A 21,186-nucleotide genomic window follows, 5' to 3' on the forward strand; every position below is an offset into this window, starting at 1 on the left:
ATGATCAATCGATTTTCTACGACGCGACCCCCTCGCTCTTGGGAATTGAATCGGGAAAGCGCGAGTCGCGGTGACCGAGGTCGTCCCTCTCTTTCATTTACACAGGGGTCAACCTAGGCTACAAGCGTCCTACCTTTGTTCAATATTAATCTCGATACGCAAAAAGGTCAATTCGCTATCGAACTGGCAACCATGAACCCACAACATCAACCCCAGCAGCAGCCACGCCCGGCCTATCACGTCACGTCTGCCATGAATCCGAGGCCACCTCTGCAGAATGGACCGCTACCACCGCTATTGCAGCAAGGTGAGCATGCCTTTCTCTCAGAGATTACAGTCAAACTGACTTGATGGCTTGTACTATTCGGCAGGTCCTGCTCAGAAACGGCCTTCCATTCCGCAAGCCAACTCAGGACCTGCTCGCCCACAGCTCGCTCAAGGCTCAGCACCGGTTCCGCCCACCCTCGGATTCCCGCCTCAACCGTCTCAGAACGGCATTCCTCCTCAATACCAACGCTCACAGCCCGAGAGTAGTACTGGAGGGCCGTCAAATCTCAAGGTCACTCAACCTAAACCAAGTGGGGGAAAGTATTCGAAACCACTCGAGGTCAGGACCGATCCTCGAGCTGTCGGTAAGTCAGGCGAGATATGACGGTCGGGTAGAATCTCCACCCAGCCGAGTCTGATTCTGAGCTTCCGATTGATACCTCTGGGAATGCAGTCTCTAAGCTACTCTATGTTCATGGCGATGTCGAGACTCCTAACACAGAGGCGGTCGACTTTGTCCTCGACATGGCCTACGATTTCATGGTCCAGCTCGTGAGCCCGCCTTCGCTCTTTACTATTTAATACCCAAACCTTGATATGCAAAGCTGAAACTCCTCGTTCATGGCAGATGAATCCCGGCCCAGCACCCAAACCCTCTCCACCCCATTTCAACTCGACATCCCAGGCACAGACCATCACCACGTCGACCCTCCGGCATCGTCTCCGCGGGCCACACAATCGCAAGAAACTCGCCGTCCTACAAGAAGCCATCATCAAACAAAAGCTCGCTGCGGACAAGGCCAAGAAGGCGGCGGTGGTCGAGAAGAAGACTAAGCGCAAGGTCGGCGGAGAGCAGGGCGAAGCGGAGGTGGATGTTGAGGATTTGGCTGCTAATCTGGATATGCCCGGGATGAGCGGGTTCGGGGGGATCTACTGATCCTTTCCGTACGAATCTCTGTGGATGAACGAAACGATTTACGACTCTTAACGACAAGCATAAGATGATGCTCTCATATGTATCTCGCAACTATTGTGATACAACACTCGATCGCGGTTGCACGTTTAATGTCTATACCATGGTACGCTCGCAACGAATCATCCAGATCCACTCGGCTTGGTGCTGTTCTGTCCAGGAATGTTGCTCGTCTCCTTTTTGACGTGCGTGAATGTTCCACCACCGAACCACCTGTCGTTTGCCGCTGCGACCCTCTGTGCGGCAGACAGTGATGGGGTAGCGATTTCGATTCCTGAATGAGCATAAAACTCAAGCCGTCAGACAGGTTCAAAGCCATCAGCTAGTCACGTGACACCTACCTTGAACCGGAGTAAAGGCCAAGCTGGTAGCAGTACCAGACAACGTAGGATTGTTGCTGTTCTGAGCAGCCTTGCTGAGCAGTTGCGTTCGTAGTCGGTTCGACTTTGACATTTTGGCTGCCAAGAAGTACCCGAGGGACATCAGTTTTGTGAATTGTGTCCATCTGGAAACGATAGCGACCTCACCTTTGCTAGCCTTGCTGACCGCTTCTGCCCTGATCTTCCCACTCGAACTCCCGATCATACCGAGACCGACAGATTCTTCGCCCAAACCAGTCTCGTCCTCAGCTTGACCGAAGACCATACGGTTCTGCAGTTTGCGCAGCTCGGTCTGAGCGAATCCTTCCTTCTGGCTTCGAGCTCTGCAGGTGGGAAGACGTCTCAGTGGACGCACGAAACGGTTCGACGAGCCGGATAGCAGCTCACCTTCGACCACCTCGCTTCTTTCGGTTAGTCTCCTGGGGGATCGGTAAGGCCTTGGTAATCTTGCTTGGTGGAGGCTCAGCCATCTTTTCGATGTGTTTGACCAGCTTCTCGTACAGCTCCTGGCCGAAAGCACCTGAATGGCGAACGAGATCGTCGATACGAATGCGTATGGTCCTATTCAGACTACTTACCATCCCTGCACTTCCTCTCCAGATCCACTCTTCCAGCGAGAACCAACTTGCTCGCCACGGTCCGCTGCACCTTTTTACGCAACTCGGGAGGAGCTCCTTGAACGATCGGTGACTGGTAGACGAAGCCGGTATGACGTTGCTGACCCGCTGCCGACAGATATGACGTAGCCATACTCTTTTTCAGAGCTCCAAACAGCTGTTTCGAAGACGGGAATACTCAGCACGATGTGAAGGCGAGAAAGCACAACACCCTGACGGCTAGACCCACGTAGATATTGCAACTAGGCGTTTTAGCAAAGGCAGCGAGACCTCCGGCTACACCGAGAAGTTTAGCAGCGATAGTCGTGCTGATAATGTTTGAGACATTTGGGGCGAGAATGTTCATTCGAGATTCGACATAAGCGAAGATCTATTGGAAGGTGCCATATTAGCACGACTTCCTGCTAGATTCAGAGCTCGCAGAAGTGACTCGCCTTCTCTCGTGCGTCCCTCAGCTCTACTGCCACATCACACGCCTTTTCGATGACTTGCCACTCCCCTGAAGATAGCATTCTCCCTCGAGAGATCGAAGCAGTCATGCTGACACCCAGGCCATGTCGGCCTCCCAAAGGCGTCTTTGGCTTGGTGAGATCCTCCGCATTGCCGATCGATCTCACGGCATTAATGTAGTCCCAAGGATCCGCGATGATCTGCTCGAGCTCCGGGAAACGAATAGAGTAGTGGTCGCGAATGAACTGATCCGAGGAGGCAACCGTTAGTTGGCGGAGCAAAAGAGGGGGGTCGAGCCTTGCTTACCTTGTGAACGAGAAGCAGCTCGTTGTCTACCTCGACACTCAGGTTGTTCGCTTGAACGATCAAAGCGTATTCAGGATTCTCCTCTATTGGGCCACTCTCGATGGAATTGTCAATGGGCTTGTCTGTGTTGGAGTAGAATTCGATTTTCTGTACGGCCGTAAGATCAGGCTCCGTTCTGGTCAAGGATAAAATACACTTGATACTTACGGCAAGAGCTTCATGCAGCCTCTTCGACTTGTGGAGCTTCACCACCGACTCGACATTCTCAATCGTCTTGAGGTTCATATGTTCGACCTCGTCCCGGTCCAGCTCTTCTGCTGGCCGTGTACCTCCTGCAGGTACGTAGCCCGCCACAGACTCGCCGCTCTCCAACTTCTCTTCCTCCTCCACAGGCTTCATGTCATCGTCTTCGTCGTCTTGTACGCTTTTGACGCCACTGGGCAATGCTGGAGGGCCCATGTCGCCATTGGCAGCCGAGCTGGGTCCAGCAACAGGCTGTTCCGTGTCGGAAGGTCCCCCCTCGTCCGAGAGACCGTCCAGATCGTTCATCAACTCGTCAGCTAAAGACATGTTGAGGTTGTTTGCGCTTGATAGGAGAAGACGTTAGATGGAAGGGATGGTTGTGTAAACGAGTATTGTCGATCACTACGATCACTACTCGTAGCTACTTGGATACATGCGACCTTTGAGCTTGTCGGCTCCGCAATCTCGCTCACGTAAGCAGACTCGGCGAGGGGGTGACGACCGGGTCATATGATCATTTGCCGACTGCCCGGGGCCAGTGTCGTATGAACGTTATCTGTGCTAGTAGCTAGTTGCAAGTTGTCTCGTATTATTCTTTTAATTGGCATGGGATGACAGTCTGATATAGTAAGACACACAGCACATGTGCTTCTTTTCCGAAACCACCTCTAAATGGTCTTGTCAAACTTGTCGTCGGCAGAATAGGACTCGGTCCTGTTATCCCTCAATAGCAGAGGAGCTGCCGAGATCTCATCGAGCGGAGCCTGCTTCCCGTGACTACCAGCCTCGCTACCAGAACCTTCGGGCGAAAGCTGTCGACTAGGCATCTGCGCCTTTTCTGCTCGCCTCTCCATACGCCTGTTGTACGCCGCCGAACCTCGGCCGAAGAAGGTGCATCGACCCTCGGACCACTTGTTGTAGTAAAGTCCGCCCATGACGGCGATCCAGTAGAAGACGTAGGATAAGATGCTACCGAGGTTAGCATCGTTGTTCCAACCTGGATAGGATCGAAGTCAGCTTTGCGCCGGGCTGGGGCAGACCCATACGAGACTGGCTGGACTTACCGACAATGGCGTTGGCAAGCTGGGTGAAACCGTTGGAACCGATCGCGCCAGGTTCCGGGTTGCCGTCTGAAGTCAGAGCTTGTCAGTTCCTCTCCAAGTACGTGTAGCGTGCGTATCAAGCCCGCTCACAGGTCAAATGCCAGACGTTGCCCTGGACCTGGTAAGATCCGGGTCCGTTACCGGTCTCGGCGACATCACCTCCAACCTTCTTCGCAAATCGCTACGAGAATACCAAGGAAGGTCAGCAACTCTGGATGCACGGTCTGAGAGGCTCAAAGACGCACGTAGTATTGCAAGAACCAAACCGCCTTGGACATAAGACCGGCACCGATCAAAAAGAGGAAACAAGTCGAGACGACCAAGAACCAGTGCAAGGCAAAGGTAGAACCAGTTCGGTAAATCAGATAACCTATCGGAAGTGTCGCGACCGTCAGTATGACGACTTGATAGTCATCGATGGAGTTTGACTAACCGACGACAGCACCGGCAATAAGTCCGACAATGGTTGCGATGGGGATGGAAGTACCGGATTGACCAAGTGATACCTATCATAGAGCACGAGTGACGGATCAGTAAAAGAGACGTACGCGGTAGATTTCGCTCAACATTCCAACTCACTCCGCCGACAAAGACGACCGCCTCGACACCCTCTCGTAGCACGGTGATGAACGGCAACAGGAACAACGCCCACTTCCCGTTCCTGGCCTCCTTCCTAGCCCGGGCAGCCTCTTCAGGCTTCTCATCCTCCAACAGCCCGGTGGACGAGACCTTGTTGTCGAAAGCCTGGGCGAGCTTGATCCTCCACTTGACACGGGATCGGTCCATCTTGAGAAAGGCGAGACCCATGACGTAGATGAGGACGGCGGCGATGATACTGAAGATTCCTTCCCAGAGTTGTTCACTCTTGGCCCAGAGATCGCTCAGCTTGGTATAAAACTAGAGCAAACAAGCGGTAGAGAGTCAGCGGAAAGTCCCGAAGCCCGCTTTACTATGAACATCCAACTCACGACAGCGATGAAGGCACCACCGATACAAAGAGCAATAAACAGCCCGGTTGCGGCACCAGCCCAGATCTAACGGCAGGTGGAGGGTATATTAGTGTTGACCTTGCCAAGATATATGCCAGACATGGCAGAGCTCACCTGGATTCGCATTCGCCTAATGATCCGCTTGACGCGCACGGTCTCGCCATCTTCCTCGTTGCCTTCGATTGCGGGTCCTGATCGAGGTGCGAGCTGGCCAGAGCTCATCAACTGTTCCACAAAGGACAGAAGCACCCTGGGATATATGACGTTGACGGATCAGCGTCGCTACTTTGATTCGCGTCCGTGTTGGGTTAGAGGCGCCTGGCTTACGAGACGATGATGGCCGCTTCGATCGTCTCTCGGAAGATGATGAAGAAGATGGAGATGGAGAATAAATCTTTGGCCATCTTGGTAGGCTTGGTTTTGGTTCAAATGTGAGGTCTATTGATATCCTAGCACCTCCATCAAATCTCTCAAGGCTGGATGTGAGCAATCGTTGAGCTCATCCCCTGCTATATAAATCCCTCATGCCCTCCCCCTGCCCTGTGAAAAAAGGCCTCGACGGGGACGATCGGGATAGACTTTGCTCATTCGTAGGCTATCAGATAACCGGGATCAGAAAATTCGCTTCGTTAGTGCCTCGCGCGCCTGGGTCTCCCTCCCTCGTAGTTCCGCTGATCCGCTGATCGCGCTTGTAAAGGCTTCCGCCTCCGAGATCAGTGGATTCTATTCTCGTCCCGCTCTAATTCGACGGCCGTCGAGGTCATCAAGGTTTCCCTCTCACCCGAAACTCTATGAGAGCGATTCGCCGGTCGACATGAAACTAGCTCAGATCACTCGACCTCTGTCAGAGGATTCGAGGTCTCCAGGGCTGCTCGTCCCATCATCGCTCATAGGTTGGAAGACAGCAGGCAGCGCGCAACATCCTGCAGTTCGGTATAGTTCGGCGTCTACTATGCAAGCGATTGCAAACCTCCTGTTGTACCGCCGCCCTAGCAGCCGAGACTTGTAACTTGATGCACCTGATCTCATCGTGCTTGACTTTCTAGCAATGCCGAACAATTCTCCAGGCGTAAGATGTTTGCAATAAGAGGAGGTGATACCGCTCGTTGTAGGTGATCTGAGTCGTGCTAATAGCCTGAAGCATGCGTCTATGCGGGACGAAGTTGCCCGCTTTGTAAAGCTGCTCAGCGTGTCCCTGCCTGCGTAGACCATGGCGTCTTTGTTCATATTCAACAGTCTCATTCGGCTGGAGGCCGCCCATGACACGGAGCTGCGGTGTTTCGGCAACGTGTCCGATTCCGAAAGAAGATTCATGATATAAGTGCAGTCGTGACCGTTACAAGATGACCGACAACTAAAGTGACAGACTGCTGTTTGGTAGATGGAAAATGATGTCGTACTTTTTGCCCCTTTGACGTAAAGAGAATAGCTTCCCTATCGGATGCGGTTGAGTTAGAGAGACATATTCCGTGCGCCCACTGCTAGCATTACGAGTTCTGGAAATTTTCGAACTACAATCCAGGATCGGGATCATGGGCGAAGCCGTAAAACAGGGCAGTAGAGGCCAAGCGAGCGGCGAACGAGATTAGGGACAACTTGGGATTTCAGGCCTGCCTGTCAAGACGACATGATAAGGCTTCAGCAGGCAGCGCAAGAGGAGGCCAAAGTTGCGCATTTCAAACATGCAGAGACGCAGCGCCTCACCAAGAGCGACAGTCGCTCGATCGACCTGTAAACTTCGCAATGTCTGCACAATCACTTTGATACTGAGATGATTCATGTCAGTCCTTCGTGGACGAATCCTGCTTGAGGAGTCCTGAACAAGACCAACCGGACCAGGTGCGTGAGAAATATGAAAAAAGGCGTCATGCTTGTCTCTTCATCATCGTCGACTTTCATATACAGCCAGTCAACAGCATGTCATCTATCATTCAGCCGGCTCAGATTCAACGTAAGTGAACAACGTCTGATTAAGAAATCTTTGTAGACAAGTCATGTCCAGTTCCGGCTCGGAGCCCCAAGTCCTGCTGTGTTGTTGGCCGCACCAAAGATATTGAGTAACGGCAGAGTACCGTCTCCCTTGGTAAGGCCGCCGTGGAACCGCGACTGTAATGAAGAGGTCAACATTTTCTACCGCGACCTTGGAGGTATACATTTATCGGCCTGAGGCTTGGTTCTTCATCTTGCATATCACAAGTGGTCTCGAACATGCGAAACGACGTGCGAGGACGAGTCTGTTTCATGTCGCCTTGCGCCTCGGCTGCCGCGGACGGATCGCCCTTACGGCATGGGTTGCTTACCCTCCACCTGGAACCTCGGTCGATCGACCCTATTCATCATACCCTCGACCTCGCATTTCGTTCCAGTATAAGATGATAGACAGTGCAGCAAAATCCGGCGTTGATCTAGGAAAAAGACATCTCGCAAGATGTCCTCCCCATCAACAGATTCTGTGGATCGCCAAGCGACGCCCCGGCCTCCAGAACCTGGCAGCAATGCCGCTGCTGATACGACCCCAGCAGCTCGGACGAGGCCGGCAGTTCCATCTGCCATCTTCCTGGAACAAGCCGCCCTAGCAAATCAGCAACAACAACGAGCTAGCATGTCTAGCTTGATGTTCATGACGTTCTTCTTCTTCATGATGTCTGGAGGCAGTCCGCCCATGGGGATGGACGAGATTGAGCAGAAGCGTAGGTGTTCCTTGATGACGAGCTCGATACGTCTTTCGGTGCATTCGCTGACCCAGCGTCGTCAACAGGGCACGACCTGGATAACTTCGGGAACGCTGTTAGCCAGCTTCAGCTATATCTGAATGGTTCTCAGTCGAACTACAGTTTTGTAAGCCTAGACAAGTGTGGATGCAAGCGGCTTAAGCATATTAGCTGATGTTCTCTCTCATTTTGATGCCAGTCACCCTCGCCGATACCATCAGGCTTGACACTGCTTCCACCATACCTACATCGAGAGCATCCTTCAAAGACTCTTCCCGTGGAAGATGATTCGGTGTTCAGTCCACACTACTTCCAGAATGTCACTGGATTCTACCGGGAAGCAGACGCGCATTATCTCAACCTGACCGACCCCTCCTCGTCCAACTCTTCTCATCACTTCTTTCGCCACCTCGAGGCTACCCATCGAGTCCCTGGGACCCATACGATAGGGCCACTCATCAATCACACGAGCTATAATGAGACTCAGGCTACACGAAAAAGAGGAGACTTTGACTGGGCGGGCGTTACCTCTTGGTCTATCAACATCAACGAGAAAGAAGTCGTAGCTCGTGACGTCGACGGGAACATTATCGTCAGGGACCATGAGCGAGGAAAACATGGATTGAAGGAACAGCAGGATTCGTTCGATGATTGGGCTTGGGTGCATGTGGTGCGTGAGCAGGTCCTCGAATGTGCCGATTGAAACGCGGAGCTGATATTCCGGTTGAGCTTCGCAGTCCGGAATGACATTCTGGAATTCTGACAAGACTAGCGTGCTAGACTACCAGCTAGCTGGTGTACATCAACGTTCTACTGGAGAATATACCCTCCTAGGTATGCCTGCTGGGTGAGTTCATGCTGATCCCTTGTTCTCAACCCGAAGTATAACTGAACAGCAGGCCGTTCTTAGCCAGGGAATCGACATTCGACTGCTACCCCCCCTGCTTCCCGATCGACACGCGCGCAACTTGACAGGCAAGATGGTCTTGTTCGAAATGCAGCGGCATCTGGCTCGACTTCGAGCGGATCCGACCTTGGGTGGCAGTTCCGGTAGCAGCAATTCGGATGACGGTATGTCATGTTCCTTCGAGACCCGATTTGGCGGCCGTCAACTGATTGACCCGGTCTGATAGACGAAGCTCCTTCCAATGATCCTGCTTGTCCGATACAAGTCCACCTCAGGCTTCTACCGGTGCCTTTCCCTTACTCTGCGCAAATGCTTAAGGAGTACGAGCGAGAGATGCGCGAACCAACGGGTATCTACGTGCAACAACCTCCGAACGGAATCCAGATCGAGGGAGTAGCTATCTTTGATGAATGCGGGGTCGCTTATGGGTTGACGGGTGGTCAGGGAATCGCGTGAGTTATCACGTAGACCGTCTTGTCTCCGCTGTACTGATCTTCCTTGTCTTTGCAGAGCTGATGCTTTTTGGCATAAATCCATACACTGTAAGCATATGTCGACCGGGTTGACCGGAACACAGAAACGGTGAATCCCGAACATCACTCACTTGTGCCTGCTGCAGATGCTGCCTATGCTGCTATCGCGAACCTGATCATCTTGTTCTGCTTTGTGTGGGAGATGGAGGCTACAAGGACGCCCAGCGCGTTGGCCAAGATCTCCTTCTGGAGCATGATCCTGATGGTCGGGGCTGACGCATGGCTGTTCTCGGCGGTGAGTAGCTTTCTAGCATACACTGTTCTCCCGCAGCAGATGGCTTACCGATGTGTCTTCAGCACGCGGTTGTGGCGATCATGTCGGACAATGTTACAACCCTGCCATTGCTTCTGCCTTCGTTTCTCTGTCTCTGCACCGCGCTCGTCTTTGGTCCGGTAAGCCACTTCGGACTGGAAACAGCTTATAGCGTTCGAGCTCACCCCCTGCACTGCCGATCAGCGCTTCATCGTGATACTACATAGAGTGCAAGCACCAGAGTCTCCCAGCACTCCAGCTCGCACAGCCCCTGAACGGCCTGCGAATCCAGAAGGCGGGGTAAACGACACGCCTGGCACGAACGACGCGGAGACCACTGGCTCGCCGATGTCGAGACTGGAGGCTTTGCAAAGCGAGATCAACCGGCATCCTCAGCTGCGTTGTCAGTAGGCGAGACTGAACTTGTTAAGTGTGATAGAAGGAGCTGACAAATCTCCATTTTACCGATACAGGGCTTACACTGATGCTGTTCTGTACCTTCCTTATGTTCATCGGCGTCATTCCGCAAGTCGTGCCTGTGCTACTGGGTATCCTCTATTCATTCTGGATACCGCAGATATGGAGGAATGCAAGACGAGGAAACCGAAAATCCTTGACTTGGAGATTTGTCCTCGGCATGAGTACTGCCAGGTTGGCTCTACCGTTATGTAAGTAGCTGCACCGTCCGGGTTCTTATCATTTGCTCAATGTGACTACATAATATAGACGCATTCGGCTGTCCCGACAATGTGTTCTTTGTGGAAACCAATAGTGAGTGTAGAAGTTTTCCCTCGATCGATTTGAAGCTGATCGACGAGTTCAGGTTCGATTTGGTTGCTTCCGATCTATGTTTGGGCCCAGGTACTCGTGCTCTGGGTACAGGAACGGTTCGGTGCATCGTTTTTGTAAGTGTTACAGCATCACTCGCTTTACCAAATTGTTTGGGCTGACATCTATTGCCTTGATTCCGCAGCCTTCCGCAAAGAGTCAGTCTCAGCTCATCATGTCCATTGCTGTAACAATCGCTGATATATGTCCCCCTTTCCAGTTCGCACCTCCCCCACCTTACGATTATCATCAGCCGCTGCCTATCGGCGACTCGGAGTCTGGTCAACAAGACTTTGGTAACTGTTCGATTTGCATGGAACCCATCCTCGTGAATCAGATTGGCGGATCCCACAACTCGGACAATAAGCAGTCGCTGGACGACAAGTCTGCGCTTGCCTCTACCGCCACCAACATGGGTGCTGTTGGTAGCAGAGTCATGAATATCAACTTCCGGCGCACTTACGCGCTCGCACCCTGTCATCACCTCTTCCACACTGATTGCTTAAGTCAATGGATGTCAATAAAGGTTAGCAAAAGACTTGCCTCTCCGTGAGCACACCCTTCGATCGCACAGCTAACTCCTCCAGTTGCGCAGAATACATGTCCGCTGTGTAAACGAGGTCTACCACCTCTCTGATCTGAATCAATCTAGACGTTGTATCACATTCATATTCACAAGCATAGCATTGATAGTGTCGTATGGTCGCATCGAGTCTGAAACCAGGCTCGACACATGCTAATGCTCTATTCTACATCACAACGGTCAAGGTCGTTAATATTATCAAGTCTATCGTGGCCAGTCTCATGCGGTCTATATAGGGAATCGGTATATTTGAGTGTGTCGTGTGTGTCGTTATGCTGAAAAAATTGGCGAGACGATATGGCTGGACATGCTTTGCAGTCAGTTCTCTGTCGCGCTCGTATGCTTATCGGGCTTAGACTCACACAAGAATTAGGCCTCTCTCGCTTTGGCCAAATCGGCTTCGAGCTTGGTGAGTTTTTCGGCGTGTTCAGTCTTCAGCTTGTTCAGGTCGAGCTCCATCGCTTCTTGAGTTTGCACAAAGATCTCTTTGCTCATTTGGGCCGCCTGTTTCAATGCGACTAAAGGGCTTGAGTATCTGTCCTGCAGATGATGTTGGCAAAATACTCACCTCGCGCGCATCTGTCAACTCCGTATCCTTTGCCGCCAGCTGTTTCTGGAGATTATTCATCTTCTCCTGAAGCTCTGCAAATCGCGCCTCTGCTTCGTCTAGCTTCTGTTCCCGTTCGTGAGAGGACTGTTTGAGGTCCTCGATCTCCGTGGCATGGGTTTTCAAGGACGCTTCTTTCTCCTGGGTTAGAGCGCTAGTGCGGTCTTCCAACTGCTTGATCTGGGAAGCATGTCCCTCTTGCAAGTCGGCAAGAGTTTTCGCATGAAGTTCTTTCGCCTGATCGGCTTGCTCGGATCTCTCGATCTCGACCGCATTCGAATGCGCTCGCAGGTCTTCAATTTGTTTCTCAAGAGCTTCAAGGCGTTTGTCTTGTTCGCTCTTGGCCTGTTTCGTTGCTTCCTCGTGATCCTTCAGGGCTTGTTCAGCCTTCGTATTGACCTCGCGCAAATGCTCAACCTCCGCCATGGCTTTATCAGCATCTTCTTGAAGAGCTTTCTGCTTGTCTGCTTGGATCGCGGCATCGTGAGAACGCTCTTGCTCGTGATGCGATTCGAGCTCTGCAATCCTCGCAGAATGCTGGTCGTTCGCACTCGCGAGCTGTTCCTGAGCATCGAGCTTGGCCTTCTCCAGGACTTCATACTCTTGCTTGCTAGCGGTATGGGCAGACTCGGCTTCCGACCTGAGACGCTCGACTTCGGCATCTTTCGCGGTCATGATCTCCTGCATGCCCTTGGCTTGCTCATCTTGCTTCGTGACGAGATCATTCTTCAACTGCTGTAAAGCTTCGTCGTGGATGATCTTGAGACGGTTGACTTCTTCAAGATGCGCCGCGTTCAATTCGGCCTTAATCTGCGAGTGATCTTCCTCGGTCGGGCTAGCACTGAGCTGTCTTTCTAACTCTTCGATACGGCGCAGACGATCTTGCGAGCGGGATTTCTCTTCGCCGTGGAACCACTCCGCATCGGCGACGCGCTTCTTGGCGTCCTCTAACGCTGGTTGCACGGCATTCAGTTCCGTCCGACAGGTCTCCAGATCGGTTCGAGCGGTCTGAAGGTCTTTTTGAGTGGTTTCGAAATCCGAGCGAGTCTTGGTCAGCTCCTCTTGAGCTACAGCAAGTTCGCCTTCCTTCTCCGCGTATTTGGTCTTCAAGCCGGAAGTCTCTTCACCGTGGTCCTTCACCACCTGTTTCTGCGCTTCAAGCTCGGCTTCAACTGCTTGCAACTTGTTGGAGTCCTCTTTGTGCTGCAACTGAGTCGCAGCAAGAGTCTCTTTCGTCTCGTTGAGTTGCGCGCTCGCCTGTTGCAGGTCCGCTTGAGCCGCTTCGCAAGCGGCCTTAGACGTTTCCAGCTCGGTTCGATACCCCTCGCACTCCTCTTTAGCGATCGCAAGTTCCTTCTGGCGTTGTTCTAACGCGGACTTGACAGTGTCTAAGCTGTCCTGGACAGCGGCAGCAATTTGCTTGGTATCGCTGAGTTCGGACTGGATCTGCTCGAGCTCTGTCTTGAGGGTAGACAAGTCGGTTTCCTTGGTGGCAAGGGCGTCTTGTGCCACAAGGAGATCCTCTCGTGCAGCGTCTACTTCCTTCTTAGCGCTGTTGGCTGCAACTCGAGCCGCCTCGAGGTCTCCCTTGAGGGTCGCGATTTCAGACTCGGCCGAGGTTTGGGCAGCTTTCACCTGAAGCAGCTGTTCTTGGCTAGATTCTACCTGCGCTTGAAGTCTCGCCGTTTCCGTTTGGGCAGCGCTGAGTTTACCCTCTTTATCCTCGAGAGACTTCTCGACTTCCGACAGCGCTTGCAAGCGATCCTCCATCTCCTTCATCTGAGTTCGGAGGGTGTCGAGCTCGCCTTGATGAGAAGATGCGGCTTGCCGAAGAGCCACTGCATTTTGCTCCTTTTCTTTAAGTGCTTCCTTGAGCGTATCGACTTCCGCCTGGCTTTTCGCAGCCGTGTCCTCGACGGCTTTGAGAGCGTTGATCTCGTTTGCGAGGTCTTGATGCTTCTCAAGCTGCGTCGACAATTCGGCCTCCTTCTCCTGCAGCTTTTTCGAGAGAGACTCAACTTCGGAAGCAAGTTTTTCTTTCTCTTGAGCGTGAAGACGGGCTTCTTCCAGTTCCTGTTGTGCGTTGGCTTCGCCGTCTTTTGCCGCAAGCAGGGCGTCCCCCCGCTCTGCCAGTTCCAACTTGCACTTCTGCAGAGTCTCCTCGAGACCCTCTACCTCAGCAAGTCTTTGAACGATCTCTTTTTTCACGCTAGCAGTCTCCTCTTCGGCGACCGCTTTATCCTGTTGCGACCGCGAGACTTGGCCGTTCACATCCTCTAGCTGCTGCAGCAATTCATCTTGTTTCTGCACAGCAGCGCGAACTCTCTCGTCGAGTTCGTGTGCGGAGGCCTCGGCTGCAGCGAGATCGAGAGCGGACCTCTCAGCTTCTGCCTTGGCACTGTCGAGATCTTTCTGTTGATCAAGCAGTCGTGCCTCGAGGGCAGCTTGATTGTTTGCAGTCTCGGCCGCCTCCCTGCGAAGGGCCTCCAGCTGTGTTTGTGCCTCTTTGACATCATCGGCAGCCGACTGCTTTTCATGCTCGAACCTTGCGATCTCACGTTTTGCAGCCTCTATCTGCTCGTGCAGAGTTGAGTCGTCCTGTTTCATCGCTTCAGCTTGGTTTTGGAGCGATTCGATGCGGTCTTGAGCCTGAACCAATTCCTCCTCCAGTGACTTGAGACGAGTAGCCGTTTCTTTCAACTCGCCGGCCTTGGCCTCCACCTCGGCAGTCAAATTTTCCTCGAGGGACTTTAAAGCGGTAGCGTGTTGCTCTTGACGAGTGTTCATTTCCTGGTCATGGTCCGCTCGAGCCGTCGCGATGGACTGTTTGACCATCTCTTCAGTATGTTCCTTTGCAGCTTCTATCTCGAGCTGGAGTTGCATCTTCTCTTCTCGTGCAGCCTCGAGGTGGTTCTCAGCTTCCTCAAGTTTCTCTAGAGCGGCAACGAGCTTTCGGGCGGCTTCATCAGACTCTTCCTTGGCGGATGCCTCGATCTCGGCAGTAGCTGCCTTGAGGTCCGCATCACGGGCGGTCAAGTCCTTTTCGAGTGCCGCAGCTCTGGTCTCAGCCGCTCGCACCCTGGCTTCTGCCTCTTGCACGTTTTGCTCGGCTTCTTCAGCGTGTAGACGGGCTTTTTGTTCCTGATCCGAGAGGTCCTGCAACTTTGATTCGAATTCCGATACGACTTGGAGGTGGCTATCCTCCAGTTCGGCAACCTTGGCTGTCAATGTCTGGATGGTTTCCCTTTCCTCCTTGAGCTCGGCCTGCACGCGCTCGAGGTCCTTGATGGCAGCTTCACTGGCGGTTTTGCCCTCCTCAATTGCCTTGTCCCGCTCGGTCTCAGAGGAAGACAACTTGGCTTTGAGCTCGGACACTGCTTCGGCGAGTGCAGTTTCACTCGACTCGAGTTCCTTCTGTGCGTTGTCGAGGTCGGCTTGAAGATGACGGATCTTGGACTCGGAACCGGAAAGATTCTTCTTGATTTCGTCGACAGACTGATCCTGATCCTCCATAGCAGCCTTGTATCGCATGGACTCTTCCTCTGCTTTGTCAAGACTGGCCTGAAGTTCCGAGACCCGTAAGTTCAGAGCCTTTGACTGCTCTTCGGCATCTGCACGCATCGCTGCCAATCGACTTTCAGCGTCCTCCCAGTCGGCCTTGTCTTTCTGTAGCAAGGCCAAGTCGCTCTGCAAGCGTTCTGACTCGGCATCCAAGTCTCGAATCCTGATCTGCGCTTCATCGAGTTGACGTTTCGTCTCGTCTAGCTCGACTTGGGAGGACTGCACGTCCGATTGGTTCTTGTTAGAAGCCTAGAAACAAGGGAAGCATGGATCAGTGGCCTATCTTCCAGAAATGATGACCAGACGCACCTCGAGATCCTTAGACTTCTCTTCCAATTCACGTTCAAGATCGGCAATCTTAGCTTCCAAGGCCTTGAGACTCTCCAAACGGCTTTCAGCCTCTTCCAACTTCGTCTGAACCAGATTTTAAAATACCCATTTCAGTATCCTTTTGCCTTGTAAGACTCCCCGTCCGTACTCACACTCAAGTCAGCCAGGTTAGCCTCGAGAGTCTCGATCCTGGTGGCCTTCTTCTCCGCTTCAAACTTCCACTGCGAGACTTCCTGGGTAAGGGTCTCGATCTCGGTCGACGTGGCATCATGGGTGGACGTGAGGGATTCATATCTGTTCGAGGGGTCTGCGTTCAGCCACACTAGATAACGATCCAAAGTCTGGTATGATACTCACTTGGAGACGAGATCGCTCAACTCTCGCCTGGTCGCGCTATACTTGATCTCCATCTCCTTGAGTTTCGGTTCCAGCTCGGACTGTATAAGGTGACTCAAAAATCGTCAGTTAGAGGAATCGGCAGCGACAATCAGTGCCCAAGACTTACAGCATCGACGCCCTCCTTTCGGACTTCGGCCAACAATCGCTCTCGCTCGTCGATCTCACGCTTGCAATCCACAATCTCCTTGCGAAGCTTGTCGACCTCGACATGAGCGTCCTTGAGCTGTATGTGGATCGAAAAAGGTCAACTCCCGCTCGTCAAGGCAGACTAGTTTACCTCGGACTCACCTTGACCTCCATCTCGTTCTTTCTAGCAGTCATGGACCTAGCGACCAAAGTTCCCCCGGCACTGCTGGACCTCCCTGTCACGGAAGATCCTACCCGACTGGTACTAGCCACCGAGTTAGTCCGGGTCGCAGCAGAGGGGACGACGAACGCCTCGTCCCGCTTCTTCGTACCCGAAACTTCCCTCGTATGAGCCGCACCTGAGATAGATCCGGAGGTCATGGAGGCTCTCATCCTGACCGCTGTAGGACTCTTGGGCGCAGAAGCCGAAGTCGCAGCCGTCGTGCTCCCTCCTGCAGAGAATGACCTGGCGCCAGTCGCGTTGACTTTGTTGACACCGACGGCGGCTTGAGCTCGAGTGGTCCCACTGAGTGGGGTAGACGAGGTGGACCCTGCGGTACTAGTCCTCTGTCTAGCGACGTCCGCCTTGTTAGCACTCGCCGCGGTAGGCGCGGTGACGCGGTAAGGATGGGGCAAAGTGTTCTTGGGCGGGACCGGAGGTTCCCTCGCGCTCGCCATCGTCATCGATCTCGAAGCAGGAGGTTGAGGTAGAGGTTTATCTCCCTTGTCAGTAGCCTTTTGAGCCGAGCTCGCCGTAGGTTTCGTCAAGGACGTCTTGGTGGTACGTACGGCCGGTGCCGTGGTTGTGGTCGTAGTCGGCTTCGCAGTCGAAGCAGCAGAGGGTCGAGCCGAGGTGGCTCCAGCGGTGGTTCGTCGGAACAAGCCCGCCTTGTTCCCAGCGCCGGTGGAAGTCCCTGCAGGTTTGGCTAGAATGAAACAAGTCACAATGTCTCGTATCAGCCATTCCGTTTCATGACTCCTTATCGCTTTTCGTCGATCATCATCAACTTACCTTCGACCCTTTTCACCGATCCAGCGCTGTCCTTTCTCGAGCCCAAAACGGCCCTCTTGACCCCTTCAGCCGAAGCACTGACCCTAGCCCTGAAAGCTGGTCGCACAGCCGCTCCAGCTACACCCGTAGGCGTCGAAGCACCCGATTGATCTTTGCTCTCGTTCCCGGGGGTAGACGCGCCCGACTTGTCGGCCTCAACAGTCCCTGTCTTGTCTTCGCCAGTCCCAGCGCTCTTCTCTTGGACTTTATCCAAGCTTATCCTCTTCTCCTGCTGGACGTCCATACTTCCCCTCTCGCTCCCCGGGGTCTTGTCACTCAACCTGGATCCGGTCCTTCGGAGTCCTTCGCTGACTCCCTTGAAGCTGAGTCGTTTGGTAAACTCTACAGCCTTGTTTCCGCTACGACGGGAAGAGGAAGGTTGAGAGGTGGGAGTGTCGAGAGAGGGATCGTGACCGACAAGGTCGGAGGAGGAGACAAACACGGCGTCGTCGTCTTCGTGGTCAGTGTCGTTGGCGGGATTGCTGCTTGCGATTTTGACGTCAGTCTGAGTGGTAGGGGTTGAAGGAACGGTCTCGCTTTCAAGGTCCTTTGAGGTGGGAAAGACGGTGAGAGTATCGTTCTGAGGAGAAGCGACGGAGCTGCTGACGTGCTCGGTTTGGTTGTCCGAGACGACCTCTTCATCGGCCGGGGTCTGGTCGTGAATCTTGCCAGAGGCATCGTTATCCTCAGTGGACTTCAATTCAACGTCCGAAGTCGACTGGCCGCCAACCGACTCCTTGGGTTTAGGCGCAGGAACGCTCTCCCCTTCGATATCTTTGGTCAAGAGCTCGACCTTGTCCCCGCCGTCCATAGCAAGGAGAGACTCTTTACTGTTCTTGCCCTGGACACTCTTGGTCGAGTCGATGTCGATGTTCTCCTTGTCGTGCTGCGTCGCCTTTACGACCGCAGACTGGTCGGTCATGCTGGACGGTGCCGGGTGTTGTGGTCGAGGTTTGGGTTTCCGTGTGTAATGTCGTGAGTGATTCGTACAGTTTCAAAAGAGTGTAGTGGTGGTGCTGAGTCGATGTGCGTGGTGGCGAAAAGTGGTCGTGATATGAGAAGGGAGGTGTAATTGATGATGTCAAGTTCAGTCCGAACCACTTTTTGATGATATGATGGGAATTGATTAATGGGAATTGTGTTGATACGTTGATGGGAATTGCGATGAGATTGATGGAATTTGTTGTTTTTGTCTGGAAAGCGCGGCTCACATGGCACTTACGTACACATGTGAATCATCACCGGAATCAGATTTAGCACCCGGTCTCTCCCGAAGCTGCTGTCTCGAGAATCAAGCACTTCAGACCTCCAGCTTCCATCGCGATCCCGATGATCCCTGATCTATATGACAAGATACGATTCAACCTTAATGATTTCCAGTCTCAAGTCCGCCTCTGTTTGAATGCCTTTCATCTCCCTGAGAACCGCCGTGCTCACTCTCGGTGTGTTCTTGGTCACCCGGTATATCGTCATGCCACTCTTCTTCCGTCAACATGTCGATTACTCCGGCAAGGTAAGTTCCGCGATCATCTACCGGCGGCAACCCTCGCCAAATAAACAAGATTGACTCCAGCTGCACACTGTTCTGGTTTTGATACTTCTCTAGCATTGTTATATCACGGGCGGATCATCTGGTCTAGGGTTGGCATTAGCCGAAGGGCTAGCTCAGAAAGGAGCGGACATCACCATCGTCGCACGTGACGTGAAGAAGCTCGAACAGGCCGTCGAGAGGATCAAGGCAAGCTTTGCCTTATTTGTTTCGATCTCTTCATACAGTAACTGTACTAACCTTTTGCCGCGTATTCCCTGCAACCGCATCGAAAATTGCAACACAGGCCCAGACCACCTCCCCAACCCAGAAGATCATCCAGATCTCAGCCGACCTGTCCCAATTCAAACCCTCTGCCAAGGCTTACCGTCAATCCATTACGCGGCACGATGGCAGAGTCCCGGACTATGTGTTCTTGTGCGCGGGAGCGAGCAAGCCGAAGCATTTCGTGGAGATGGGCTCGGAGGATTTCACTTGGGTGAGTCCGCGAAATCTGCTTCTCATTCCTTCCTCTTGGTTGTCATTCAAGCTGAATTTGTTCCTCTTCTTGACATGTCGTGCGATGTGTACTCGTTTCAAATCCTTTCCAGACCCTGAACGCGACCTATCTACCCGCACTACACACCTCTTCGGTAGCCCTAAGGACGATGGTCAAGCAGGGTATCAGGGGCGGAAGGATCGTGTTCGTCTCAAGTTTCCTTGGGTATACGACCTTTGTGGGATATACGGGATATTCTGCGGGGAAGTACGCCATCCGAGGTGAGTCCCCGGCCCCCCTTCCGTTCTTTTTTTTTCCCATGAGTTCCTCGAGTATTAACTGACCGGACTGAAATGCCTATCGCTCTCACGACAGGTCTGGCCGACTCGCTGCGTTCCGAAGTCCTGCTTTATCAAAAGTCCCACGACCTGAAGATCCACCTGTATACCCCGGCAGGTATCTTGTCGCCCGGATATGACGAGGAGGAAAAGACGAAACCGGCAGTGACGAAAAAGATTGAAGAGGGGGACGAACCGATATCGCCGGAGAAATGTGTAGAGGTGTTATTGAGCGGTGAGTCTCGGATGCAGGCGTAGGCGCGGGAAGTGTTGCTTGATAGTGCGGGGAGTCGTCGAGACAAGCGGGCCAGTGCTGACGAGTGGTCATTCCCATGGGCACGTTTCAGGGATGGACAAGGGGTATTACCAGATCACGAACGATTTCATCACCGATCTCGTTCGAAGTCAGACTCGAGGTGCCGTACCTATGAACAACACCCTGTGGGATATCATCCTCAGTATCATTGGCTTTGTGAGTCGTATTTCAGCTTCCCAACCGAGTGATACAACGGATCTCAAGCTCAACTGTGGTACGGATGCGCATTGGGTTCAATCAGATCGGACTGCCCATCTGGCGTATCATCACGGATGGGACGGTCAGGAAGCACGCTGATCAGCATTTGAAAGACGTTCGGATCAATATGGATGGATTGGAGGACGATGGGGACGACGACAAATAGGTTGAACGAAGTTATGATGGACACAAGGGATTTCGCGCGGTCCGAGCTTTGTCTTCGTGATACCTCGCCACGTGATTGGGCTTGTGACATGAATGTCGAACCTCGAAGTTGATCCCTCCTTCAGCAGGAGCGGCAGCTTCCTTTTGTTGAGGCTTCTGAATCCTACCAAACACCATAGGAGAGATGGGTCGGTAAGCATTAGAAGAGCGGCGGCTATACCGGCTGAAGCTGAAGACTTGAGAGATGAGATGATTGTCGTATGGCGTAGGTGAGCGGTTGACCCGTTGATAAGAGTGGTTGCTGAGCTCGGTAAAAGCTGGAGAGATAGGTTGATAGTTATAAGGGGGTAGGAGAGCGGTTGTACCGTGCTCGTGGCTAGTGACCTATTCTGTAGATTCGCAGTGCGCTCTCCACCTGTCACCGCGGTGTCGCCTTGTCAGGAGTATCCCCCACGTATGATGTCCAGTGCGGCGTAACGCGATTATGGTGCAGAGGTGAACGAATCATAGGCGATATGGAAGAGCGTACGAGGTTATTTCGCTGGGGTAGGACCAGCCCTACAATTGAGAACAAGGAGGAGGCAGTACATTCCGGGTTGTTTAGAATTTCAGACTTTCGCTGTCAGAACGCTTCGGCCACGATGATCGACGAACCAGCCATGCCGGAGGGAGTCAGCTCGCAATCCCCGAGATCGGATCCAAACCAAACTTGATCAGCTAGCGGGCCGGATCCGGTGGCCGTGCATGATAAATATACAAAACACTTGAGAGCATCGAGTAAAGGATGACGTTGGTCGCCAGATCGCCATGGCGCGTTGCGAGTTGTGTATGGGCAAAACAACAACAACGATAAGACGGAAGAATGCCGATGAAAGAACTGCGGGTTTCAAGTCGTCTGCGCGGCGGGCGTATGCCGAATCTCGCT

General features: G+C 53.0%; 5 protein-coding genes across 5 annotated transcripts; 3 read left to right on the plus strand and 2 right to left on the minus strand.

Moving 5' to 3' along the window:
• The first annotated feature begins 157 nt into the window (after positions 1-157).
• HD553DRAFT_318985 (uncharacterized protein) lies at positions 158-1,260 on the plus strand. The gene is made up of 4 exons (XM_046180952.1): positions 158-307; positions 372-632; positions 722-819; positions 896-1,260. Exons 1-4 carry the CDS (start codon positions 193-195, stop codon positions 1,202-1,204), a joined length of 783 nt encoding a protein of 260 aa, XP_046033152.1. The 5' UTR covers positions 158-192; the 3' UTR covers positions 1,205-1,260.
• On the minus strand, positions 1,261-3,806 carry HD553DRAFT_337416 (uncharacterized protein). Its single transcript, XM_046182286.1, has 9 exons — positions 3,201-3,806; positions 2,994-3,140; positions 2,672-2,932; positions 2,467-2,607; positions 2,199-2,394; positions 2,008-2,140; positions 1,768-1,943; positions 1,582-1,698; positions 1,261-1,514 (listed from the first exon to the last, which is right to left on the minus strand). The coding sequence occupies exons 1-9, from the start codon at positions 3,561-3,563 to the stop codon at positions 1,363-1,365; spliced, it is 1,686 nt and encodes a 561-aa protein (XP_046033153.1). The 5' UTR covers positions 3,564-3,806; the 3' UTR covers positions 1,261-1,362.
• HD553DRAFT_300984 (putative high-affinity iron permease CaFTR1) lies at positions 3,807-5,912 on the minus strand. The gene is made up of 9 exons (XM_046178651.1): positions 5,656-5,912; positions 5,443-5,578; positions 5,308-5,373; positions 4,919-5,236; positions 4,773-4,845; positions 4,585-4,709; positions 4,430-4,520; positions 4,301-4,366; positions 3,807-4,233 (listed from the first exon to the last, which is right to left on the minus strand). Exons 1-9 carry the CDS (start codon positions 5,730-5,732, stop codon positions 3,905-3,907), a joined length of 1,281 nt encoding a protein of 426 aa, XP_046033154.1. The 5' UTR covers positions 5,733-5,912; the 3' UTR covers positions 3,807-3,904.
• Positions 5,913-7,382: 1,470 nt separating this feature from the next.
• On the plus strand, positions 7,383-11,241 carry HD553DRAFT_319013 (uncharacterized protein). The gene is made up of 16 exons (XM_046180953.1): positions 7,383-8,018; positions 8,087-8,166; positions 8,239-8,709; positions 8,777-8,886; positions 8,950-9,110; positions 9,173-9,398; positions 9,457-9,488; positions 9,566-9,714; positions 9,777-9,872; positions 9,937-10,135; positions 10,206-10,400; positions 10,459-10,503; positions 10,556-10,637; positions 10,706-10,718; positions 10,781-11,086; positions 11,156-11,241. The coding sequence occupies exons 1-16, from the start codon at positions 7,757-7,759 to the stop codon at positions 11,195-11,197; spliced, it is 2,469 nt and encodes an 822-aa protein (XP_046033155.1). The 5' UTR covers positions 7,383-7,756; the 3' UTR covers positions 11,198-11,241.
• A 7,320-nt stretch (positions 11,242-18,561) lies between these two features.
• Positions 18,562-20,665, plus strand: HD553DRAFT_137579 (uncharacterized protein). Its single transcript, XM_046176650.1, has 7 exons — positions 18,562-18,730; positions 18,824-18,955; positions 19,053-19,244; positions 19,357-19,525; positions 19,620-19,817; positions 19,930-20,054; positions 20,140-20,665. The coding sequence occupies exons 1-7, from the start codon at positions 18,620-18,622 to the stop codon at positions 20,260-20,262; spliced, it is 1,050 nt and encodes a 349-aa protein (XP_046033156.1). The 5' UTR covers positions 18,562-18,619; the 3' UTR covers positions 20,263-20,665.
• Positions 20,666-21,186: the final 521 nt, after the last annotated feature.

This window comes from Filobasidium floriforme (genome assembly GCF_021052385.1).
Source record: "Filobasidium floriforme strain CBS 6241 chromosome Unknown HD553scaffold_26, whole genome shotgun sequence".
Lineage (NCBI taxonomy): Eukaryota > Fungi > Basidiomycota > Tremellomycetes > Filobasidiales > Filobasidiaceae > Filobasidium > Filobasidium floriforme.